Here is a 10,803-nt window from a genome sequence, read left to right as displayed (position 1 = left end):
GCATTGCCTTCTCCAACGGGAACGGACGCTGAAAAGGAAAGAAGATAAAATCCAGAAAAGAAGCGGGAGCCAAGGCGAACGCCCGGCATCCCAAAGCTTTTCCTTGCCGTCCCTGTCCCATCTAGTCGACCCCACGGTGAACTGACTCTGGAAACCGGCCTCCTTTGTGGTATCGGCTGGAGGAAGGGCGTATGGTGTGGGTCCCTGACCGTCCGACTGAGGGGCACCGCCCGGGAAGGCGGGTCGCCTCCAGAAGGCCATCCCCTCTCCACCAATCACCACTCCCGGTTCGCCTCAACTTGGCAACACCGGCCATCGTGTAAGTCCTTGATGCTGGGCAGGGACGTCGGCCGCCCATCTTGCAGGAGCCGATTCGGCACCGGGGGGTGCACCAAGAGGGTGTAACCATGAGATTGGACAGAGGAATGCCAAGGCTCGGCTTGATTCTACGGGTATCAAAGTGGGAAGAATATGGCACCTACGCGAGGCGTGTGTTGGACGACAGCGAATTGGGGCGGAAGAGCGGCCCAAACCCGTACTAATTGTCATGTTTTCGTTGTCGACCTTGCTTATTCCAGCGTGCAAGGAGCGGCCGCTCTGCAGCGTGGTATTCTGGCTGGCAATCGCAGCGTCATCGACAAGCCTCGTCAAAGCCTATCTGCGAGGATCGGGCATCTGACGGGGAGTGCCATAGAGTTCAAGGAGGCGAGAGAGGAGAATGCGAGGGAGCGGAAGAAAAGGGGGGGGGGGAGAGGAAGGAAGGAAAAGGGGGATACGAATGTGGAGTCGAGGCGCGGTAGTGTACATAGGTATGTACTCCGCGGGCAGAAGGAATGTTAAGGTTTGGTGATGTTTCTTAGCTTGCGGTTGCATATTAAAGATCGACGGCAATGCTCCATCCATCGCGGGCGTCGACCCCTATTTCGCATCGTCTGTTGGAGAGATGGACCCGGTTAGAGATGAAGAAGAGGGGGTGGGAATGAGAGACAGAGAGAGAGAAAGAGAGAGAGAGGTGAGGGGAGGGGTGTAAGACCGTCCGTCGAGCGCCACACGCCCTCCACTCTGGGGTCCTCTTCCCCCCAGACCGCTGGGCGGCATCGTGTGATGTATGAGGCTTTGTCTGGATCGAGGCGCTTGTAAAAATCTCAATTAGGCTTTCCACGACGACGTGTAGTACGTGGTTAGCGTGTAGCCTCCCCTCGGAGGAGAGGCTGGTGCGGGCGCCAATCGCCAAGGGCTCGCCCTGTGGAAGCAGCGTAACTAGGCAATCCAGCACTGGAAGCACATGCCTTATGTACCTGGGCCGTGGTAGGTAACACGGATAGGCATGAATAGCCTGTGCTTGTACGCGCAAAGGGTGGAAATGTGAATGTGAGGGATGACGGGACCGATGAGGACGGACGATGCCCGCGACGGGGTGTGGGGCAGCACCCAGGAACCCAGAATGGTTCGCCCATGGAATTCACCGTTTGCCGTGGGAATTCTCATTCCTAATGTCGGGGCACTAAAGTTTGACGGCGCATGGCGTCCTGTCGGGCATGCGCACAGGGCCACGATCCCGCCCGTACCTACTCGGGCAGACTTTCGTGACACGAGCAGATATTCGTACATGGTAGCACGGACAAACACCCCGCCCGCCCTTGGCGGTTGCATCTTTGCAAGCAACCGATGCTGGGTAACCATGCACGGCATACGAAGGAGCACGAGTGCGCGAATACAGGTGTGTAAACGAATGCATGTACAAACATTGATCAAGTCAGTAGAACAAAACGTTCCATACACGGAGTTATTGTTCTCAAGGCCCCTTGCCGCGTCTTGCGGCGCGATCCACTTCAACCTGCCAACGAGATTCGCTGTGCGTCCTGTAGATCGCTGCCGGGCAAGGTGGCTCGAGATTTGGCGGGCTCCCCGAAAAGCTTAACCCGGAGAATGTAAATGTACATCGCAGACTCTATGCCGCTCCCTATTGAGAGAACTTGGCACTAGTGGCGAGGCATGGCTGATTGACCCCTAATGTGGAACGCGTCCATTGATACCTAGTTGCCATGTCTGTGTAGGTGACATACACAGATACTCACTAGACTGGGGGGGGGATAAGGGGCAAATGACGGTTGCTTGGCCGTTTGCTTCTAACCCCGAAAGTTTAAAATGACAATCCCGGTTCTGCATCCCTGCCTGCCATAGCCTCAGGTGAGACAGAAACATCGCTAGCAGGTGTCCTAGGTCACTTGGGCCAACTCGATACATTCTTGGGCGCGTGTGCTGCCCGTCTATATCCCACCCGGTCGGTGTAACCCGGAGTTCGGCATGTCATGTTTGTCCATGGGAAGAGTCTCCCTGAAACCTGGAACGATTCCGCGTCTGGATCTAGTATGCTCATCACCCGTCTTGATTGGTGTCTCAAGGAAGGCTTGGGACGGTCAAAACTCTCTCTCGCCCGTCGGCAGAGTTTTCTTTATCGGACAGCACTGTGTTGTTCGTAGCCAAGACGCTCCTCGTGTATAGTTGAACGTCACGTGCCCCATCCTGACCGCCGCTGAACCGGAAGACCTGTCGCGTCGTGCCAAACCCCGAACTGCTCTTCATATCTGCCGGCATGGTGAACATAGCCGTGCCGTTGCGGAAAGTGTAAAGTTTCGATACACTGTACTGGCCGCTCTGTCCCTGCACGTTGTGGCCAACAGCGTTGTAGGCCTCTAGGCCGGTTGGATACACACCCGCGCCTTCGACTTCCAGCCTCAGCTCCTGGAACATTGTTGCTTCCAGACTCAGGTCGCCGGCTGGCGTCATATTGGTGGTCTGGTTGACTATCAGCGGATACGAGTACGTCGTTTGGTACCCGACCGGCCCTCCAAGCAGCGCATCTGTGCCGGCGATGACAAAGTCATTGAAGCCATTGAGGCCGAACCGGCCCAGGATTGCACTGTTGGTATACGACAGGCTCTGTGTCCATTCGGGATGACTGGTCCCCTTTTTGGAAACAACCTCGCCCTTGACTGAGACAGAACGCGTCACGCCAAGGTTGAAGGTGAGAGTCTCGTTCGCACCAGTTGCGTTCTTCTCAATCGCACGACCAAATATCTTGATATCGGGGTCGGAAACAGAAACTATAGGCGGCTTGCCGGTCGTGATAGACCCTTCCTCGTCTAGCCAGAGGAAGACCTTGCCCGAGACCACCCAGAAATTACCAACAGTGGTGTTCACGAATACCCGGTTCCCTTGGTCGGCGATGCCGGCAACCTTGATCTTGAAGGTGTGCTCTTGACCGTCGCTCAGGACCGGGAGCCAGGGAGTTATGTCAATCTCGTGTTCCCGCAAGTCGAACGCGTCAAGCCCCACGACCGGTCGGTGAAAGCTAGGCACGACTCCTCCGGTGAAGACAACAGGGAAGGGCCACTGCACTCCGGCAAGTTTGTCGTCAATGAGGACCTGGACCTCGCGCCAGGGGCTTCCAGCAGGAGCAATACCGACGGTGGCATTGAAAGCTGCGGCATCGCTCTCGAGGACATTGCTCCACCAGAACTCTTCCGTTCCTTGGCCGTTGGCTGAGACGGAGAAGACTGCTCGATTGGCATTGCGCGGAAATTTGACGGTGCTCACGGCCTCACGCTCTGGCACTTGCCAGGCACTGCCCATGTTGGAGGACGCGTTCCGTGACGAGATGGGGATGATGAGGTCAGCGGGGAGTGCATTGTCGGTTCCCACATCGGACTTGAAGAAGGTTGCGGTCAGGGTGCAGTTGAAAGGGGCGGTATACCTGTCGTCTTGGCGGCGTTAGCGGTTTTGGCCCCCACTCCAATGTCTCCGATGGAAGTAGCGGGTTGGGGTTTTGTGACATGGGCCAAAAGTGGCTGGGTCGCTTAGAAGTGTGCTGGAGCATGAGCCAAACATACCGATGAGGTTAGGCAGGTCGAAAATGATCTTTTGGGGAGATTTCCAGAGGCTAAGGTACGGGGTCATGTCCTTCCAATAGGTCCAGACAATCCCGGGGGCCGCTCTGGGCTCCGCTGTGGATGTTCTCCACACCTCCGTGTCGCCGAAATACCACAAAGCCAGCCGATCCAGTTGACGGCCTGCAGATGTGGCAGTAAAGTTCACAATAACGCGGTTGAAGTCGCAGTTGGGAGGCGTGTAATCACCTGTCAGCACCAAGTCAGGGCATCCATCTCCGCTTCACAACCATGAACCCGTATGAGCCAATCGTAAGACGCAACTTACCAACGAAGGGTTTCCCAAAGCTGTTGCCAAATGAGTGGTCCATGAGCTGCACCCTACACCCTGTAAAGTCCGCCGGGGGTATTCCCTTGCCATCATCTTTATTACCGCGGGCCACCTCCTGGTAAACAGGGCCGTTGGGGCCTAGCACCGGCTGGGCGACTTGGAAACATTCGAGCGGCCGTTGCCCGGCTCCCTCTGCACCTGGCTGAGGATCCGGCGGCGCCGGAGCATCGGCCATGATTCCCTGGTGGCGGGTGCCATAGTCCGAGAGGGCCGCCTCCGGGGTCAGGTTATATGAAGCTACGTAGTCCGTGTTCAGAGCGAGGACAAGGAACGAAAAGGCAAGCGCCCTGGTGACCGGTCGTGGGGTCATCGAGCGGCGCTTTTGCAGGTTCGGATTTCGACGTCTTGCTCTGCAACCTTGAGGCCGGGCTGCCCTGTATTTCGGTTAGGTGTCTGGTGGCCGGTGTCAGATACCGCGTGACGAAGAGAGAAGAGGGTGTGGCCAAAACTGCTTATCAAGCAAAAAAACCACCGAATCTCATAGGATCGGTCAGCCAGATGGAAAAGGGGGGCCGGAGGGTTCGAGAGAGAGAGAGAGAGAGAGAGAGAGAGAGAGAGGTGGGCGTGGTGAAGGAATAGCAAGCAGCCCAGTGAGCGCCACCGAAACCCAAATGCGACAGAAAGCGCCGGTGCAAGCAGGTAGACGGAACTAGAGGCTGAACGGCTGAATGAGGGATGAGGATTATGGTGGGCGAAGTGACAGGATAGATTCGGTAGATTTGCATCTATTGGAAGTATGACGGTTTGGGCGGCGACGGCGGCGGGCAGGCGAGCCGGGAGGCAGGCTGTAGGGCGAACCACGATGGGGTAGGCTCTGGCGAGTATGTACCTTGGCTAGTAATTACAGCGAGTATGAGATCGCATGCATGCGGAGGTGCGTCGGGCGAGAAGGTAAGCGGTATTGGTCTGCCAGGGTAAGCTCAAAGGCAGCGTAACTAGTAGAAGTAAGGAAGATGGTGATCTCAGTCGTGTACGGTATGGAACAGGGCAGCCGGAAAGGATTGGCCCTAGAGAGAAGTTTGTCGACCCGGATATTGAGTTATGGTTTAACGAGGACCGTTTCGTGGGGATGAGTGAGCTTTGGATAAATTACAGATAGATGAAGAGTCGACAAAGGAAGTCACGCACACACCGAGGGGAGTCAGGAAAAGGCTCAAGATGGAGTTATGCGGTAGCGGTGCATCGTGCCATCTAACCTTCCATGCTACACTTTCTTTCTCTTCCCCATTTCCTCTTTCGGTCTCAATGATCATCTAATCATCCAAAACCAAACGAGAAGGGACCTCGTGTCCGTGCTGCTGCTGCTTTCCTCTTTCTCTTGGTGGCTGCGTTGCGACAGGAGCAAGGCAAGAGCGCGCGCCGGCTCCTGCCCGTTCTGAAGGTCGTCGTCGTCCCCTTGCTCCCTGCTCCTCGCTCCTCGCTCCTCGCTCCTTGCTCGGTTTCCCCTTTTGTCGCCGTACACACACCGCACGCACCTGCCATTCCGTGCGGACAAAAAAACACCGAATAGCCTTAAACCTTCTGAGGAAAGCGAGCCAGCTGGAATTCCGAGCTGGGGCCACCTGCCGTTTCGAGGAGGTAGCCCTCAGGGTAATTTAGGTCATGAAGGAGAGAGGGAGAGAATGGCAATGCGAGAGTGCAAGAGTCGTGGAGGAAAGTTTCGATCGACTAGTCGGCTGCTGCAGCACCGGGTGAGGCAATAGAGTCAAGCCGGTGAGCAGTCCGCCCAGACCAGTCTACTGCTAGCAATGTCAATATTCAATTTATTGTTGTTGGAGGCGCAATCGATCACATCCAACCGTGCATGGGAAGACACGAGATAGAGAAGGTCTGAGGATAGTAGAATCATGAATCAAGCCATGTTGTTTTTCCCCCGTTCGCTTTCAAATGCCAGCCCAGAATGCACCCAGCAAAAACACCTAGAGTAATGTCTATGATACATAATTCTAAAACCAAAACCATCATGCCATGCTGCTGCCTTGTTGTCATTTACGTACATAGCGGATTGGAAAAAAGTGGGAAAGAAAAAAGAGAATAGGAAAAAATGAGTAATAGAATGCACAAGGAATAGCCTCGCCCGGGCACAAAAATCCAAAAATAAATACCAAAGTATGATGAGTGACACGCACACATTGACGCCAAATCGCCGGGCAATCGATTCCGGCCATTTGTCTGAAAATAGCCTTTTCTCTCACGACAAGAATCCCAAAAGTATAAAACTGACACAATTGACGATCCGTCACCACTCGCCCGAATCGCCCGCGCGCGTTCCATGATCCAAGACATTCGGCCTGGTGCCTACTCCTGAGTATGAGATGGTCCCATCTAGTCGCTATCGTGTCATGGCAGCGTCCTAGCGGCTTTCCACGCAGGCGCCTCTAGCGCTGGCCAAGCCACAATCGAACAATGAGCGATGGGACTAAACAGTGCAGTTGACCACCCAAAAAACCCGTAGATGTGACTGGTGGCTTGAATGATCATCGGCAACCAGTGATCCGAAACCAACACGTCGTCCCGAACGGCACCGTCTAACCCTCCCCCCACCCAGCAAGTCTAGACATGGCAGCATCACGCATCGTGACGATGCGAGGGCTGAGATTAGCTGCAGAGCGACCGTTCGGTGTCTGTGCTCATGGCTGGCTGCCTTGTCCTTCTCGTCGGCCATGTTGGATGCACCGTCAAGTGTCCCAAATGCGCATCGTCGGTGTTGGAGAGGCCACCGTCTCAGCTAGAGGATGGTGCAATGGGCCAGGCTGCAACAATGTACATGGAATGGAGATAGGCAAGTCCTGTCTTCCATAAAGACCGATCCTGGTATTGAGGTTGCCTGCCGGGTCGCTTTGCCCTTCATCCCCCTTGCCTTCCTGCGCATGCAGGCTGCAGGCTGCGCTGTGACGTCTGCTGCGGAGACATAGGGAGAAATGGGAAGACTGAGACGGAGCAGATGGAGAGAGAGTGCGTGTAAGGGGCCCTGTCTTCTTCCCCCCCCTCCTCCCCCCTCTCTTCTGCTTTTTTACCCTTCTCCTATTTGTCGGCAGGATACCCAGACCGACATGGGGTTTGGTCTGATGAGTGGGTAAAGTCTACGGGTATTAGAGCGGAAATATACATCGAGTTGACTGATAAGAGGATGGGACGGATAAGGGGACCGAGGTGCACCCAAGAGCCGAGACCGCATGCGTACGACAAGCAGGCTGGCAGGGCTCTGGGCGGAGGACGGCGGCATCGGACGCCTGCTTGGAGAGAAAACCCGTGGCGTGAAATAGAAGCAAGCTTGCCGTGTGGTCGTTTGCTTTTTTAAGTCGACTGATTGAGAAGTGGAAAGATGGCCCGGGGAGAGGGGGAGGTTGTGAATGCTGCCAACCCGCTTGACTGCGTTTGTTGCTTCATTATTAAGTGCGATGTGCTTCTCCCAAAACGCGTGGCGACTGAACCCGAGACGCTGGTCAACGTTTTGTGATTATGGTATGACCGCTAGGTGTAGATGCGGCTCTTTTCGGGGTGCAAGACGAGGTGCCGGGGAAGGATGCACACTGCTGGTGTGCAGATGCACCAACACATGTTGCCCCTCGCAGATTCGGCGCCCTGTGTGAGCCCCCAGGATAAGGCAGAGCGTCGCGAGCCTGCGCGCTGAGCTATGCGCAATGGGCAAGTTGCTCTCCCGAGTTCACAACCGCTTCTTAGCAGAGTCTGGAGCTTGGAAGTCACGCGCGGGCGTTGTCCCAGTAGCGCTTCCGTGCGGCCATGGCAGTCTTGTTGCCGGTGAAGCGGTGCTGGAAGTAGTTGAAGACGGCGAACTCGTCGCGGTTCAAAACGTACGACTCGGGCTGGGCAGCGACCTTGGCCCAGATCTGGCTGATGGCGCTCTCCAGGATGCTGCTGACAGTCGGATCCGAGGCACCGTCAGGGCTCTCTCTGGCAATCTCGAGGGCTTGCGCAACGCTGGAGGCGTCCTTGACCGAGGCTGCCGTCACCGACGAGGTGTTCCCGACATGGAGGTTGTGGCCCATACTGCTGGCGAGGGAGCTAAGGAAGGGCAGGTCGGTGATGGGGCGGCTCGGGGAAGACAGAGGTCTGTATGGGAGGTAGTGCGACTGGCTGTGGTGATCTCCCTGAGGTGTGATAGACAGCATCGTAGTGTAGTGGTGGAGGACGAGAGGTGACGTGTATATATAGAGAGAGGGAGAGGGCGAGTGTATGTATGTTGATCTTTGGCAGGAGGCTATAATGGCCAAGAAGTTGAGAAAGGCTGGGGAGAGTGAGAGATGATATATGTGATGGACTGCCCGATCTGGGCTAGGTGACGGGGGAGGGGCGCCGATATTTAATGAGTTGCCGGGGCCAGCAGCAATGAGGTAGGCACAAGAGAGCGAAGCCGTGGAATCTGGCAATGCTCCAATAAAGCGGCGCACAGTCGTTTGACGTTGTGCCTTGGCTCGCGGTGTCTGTTACAGGGTAGAGCTGGACCTGAGCTTTGCTGTGGGTTCGATGGGCGATACAATTGCACTGATCCGAATAGGGCAAATCCAAACCCCGGATTAGACGCTTCTCTCGTACACAGCATACTGTCCTTGCCGCGGCGGATGAAAGATCGGGTGAGCTGACCAGGACAGGTACGGGTGCGGATAGCCTGGCATTGGTCGTAAAAGTGTAATCGTCCGGACTAGGGATACGTATCTGGTTAGGGGGTATGGGATTGCGAGCTCTAACTCCGCGTGGGGTGTGAGGGTAAGAGGTATAGCGTGGGGAGTGTAGCGTGGGGAGTGTGGCGAGGGAAAAAGTGACAAGTGCAAAAGTGTGTGCGTGTGTGGAAGGTGTGTAAGAGGGTGTGTAAGAGGGTGTGTGAGAAGGTGTGAGATCAGAGACAAGAGAGTGTGCGGCACGGGAGGTGCGCGTGGGTTGTATATCTGTACATGTAAGTCATCAGTCAAGAAGTGAGTTCGGAAGGCTGTCAGTTCCAGCCCAGTCCAATTCAAGCTGCAGGCCAAAGCATCAGCAAAACGAGACGAGCAAACAGAAGGAGGGGTGTGTACATAGTAGGGTGTGGTGGAGGCGAGGGGGGTGGGGGGGGGGGTCACCCTTCGATGGACGACTCTCGACCTGGGACTCACAACAGGAGAGGTACTGCTACCTGCATCTCGTCACTGAGCGACTGGGGGGTTCCATTGCAAGCATCCAGCCGCGATGCAAAGTGTACAAGTATAGAGCGTGGCGGCTGTCATTGGGCTCGTAGCGAGTCTTAGCATCGCGAGCATACGCTGGGCAGGCAAGAAGCCGAGTACTTGTACATGATGAAGGTGGAAGGGGAACCGTAGATTACAAGGGTGGAAATGGAGACCGAGTAGCGTGGACGGACGAGAGATCCCAACTCACAAGGGGGTGGAAAGATGTGATGGTGGACGGATCATGAACATGGAGAAGGGGAGGCGTGTGGCAAGAGTGGAGATCTTGGAGGGCAAACTGAAGGGTGAAAGTCCAGGGGACGTAGGGGAGTGCACGTAAAGGAATCAGGGGGAGTGGGCGTGTTGTGACTATGGTAAGGAAGTGAAAGGTTAATCAACCTAGCAAGCGGCGGCGACGACGACGACAACGACGACCACAGCGACAACGCCATGGAGCAACGGTAGTTAAACCAATATTGACCGACGGTCGGGCGAGAACGACGAAGGAACTGAACTCTAACCGAGCTTGACATGACCGGCACAGGAATCGGTGTCTCCAGTCAAGTCACGGGCTACACCAGCTCGCACTCGATCCAAAGACATGCAGCCACCCGTCAGCCGTCAAAACCGTATTAACCGAGCCAGGACCGGCTGGTTTTTGGCGCAAGCTTACACATGGTGTAACCAACCGCAATGCCATGTGCCGCCCTGCGATGAAGCTGGAGCTGGAGATCAGAATGGAACAAGATAGGTGTGTGACTCCACATGGCCAAAAGTCTCTTTGACACCCAGCTAGAACGGAAGTTTTTCCCATTTTGATCCAGGCTGTTTGGGAATGTAATTACCTCTGTGTGTGTGTGTGTGTGTGCGTGTGTTGGTGTGTGTTTGTGTGTGTGCGTGCATGTACAACTCAGAATCCCCGTCAGTCATTCGTGACGAGTGTTAACTGGCGTAAAGACACATCGGGATGTGCATGCGATGCCCAATGGTTGAGACGGAAGGCAGGCGCAGACTAAGCCGTGTGGTGAGCTGCGAAGGCCCGGGGAGGGGGGGAGCAAGAGAGTGTGCGTACAACTGCGGCAAGTATGATGTAAGTGCTACCGTACGTGGGGTAATTTGTAAAAAAGTCAAAAAGGGAAGGGAAGAAGAAGGAGAAAAGGAAGAAAAAGGCCCACGTTCGGCTGGGCCCTGGGAAAAGTCGCGACGATGTATGTGGCTAACGGGGAGGAAACGGGTCAAGGTCGCGATGATCAGCGAACGAAAGAGTGGGTAGGACGGGCAGGTGTTTAAGGCGCAAAAATAACGGTTAATGAGGCCCGGTGAGGACGGTGGAGGTTGCAAGACACCGTTGTATCGAGTG

The 10,803-nt window shown here is 55.5% G+C and overlaps 2 protein-coding genes across 2 annotated transcripts; both read right to left on the bottom strand.

The window, feature by feature from the left end:
- Nucleotides 1-2,400: 2,400 nt before the first annotated feature.
- LY79DRAFT_669401 (peptide N-acetyl-beta-D-glucosaminyl asparaginase amidase A-domain-containing protein) lies at nt 2,401-4,591 on the bottom strand (the record flags this gene model as incomplete). The annotated part of the gene is made up of 3 exons (XM_060563634.1): nt 2,401-3,764; nt 3,894-4,139; nt 4,219-4,591. 3 exons carry the CDS (start codon nt 4,589-4,591, stop codon nt 2,401-2,403), a joined length of 1,983 nt encoding a protein of 660 aa, XP_060414635.1.
- Nucleotides 4,592-7,985: 3,394 nt separating this feature from the next.
- LY79DRAFT_669400 (uncharacterized protein) lies at nt 7,986-9,571 on the bottom strand (the record flags this gene model as incomplete). The annotated part of the gene is made up of 2 exons (XM_060563633.1): nt 7,986-8,393; nt 9,539-9,571. The coding sequence occupies 2 exons, from the start codon at nt 9,569-9,571 to the stop codon at nt 7,986-7,988; spliced, it is 441 nt and encodes a 146-aa protein (XP_060414634.1).
- Nucleotides 9,572-10,803: the final 1,232 nt, after the last annotated feature.

This window comes from Colletotrichum navitas, assembly GCF_030913465.1.
Source record: "Colletotrichum navitas strain CBS 125086 chromosome Unknown LY79scaffold_26, whole genome shotgun sequence".
Classification (NCBI taxonomy): Eukaryota; Fungi; Ascomycota; class Sordariomycetes; order Glomerellales; family Glomerellaceae; genus Colletotrichum; species Colletotrichum navitas.
Note: the sequence above shows the minus strand (reverse complement) of the source record. Positions and strands in the feature narration are given on the sequence as shown.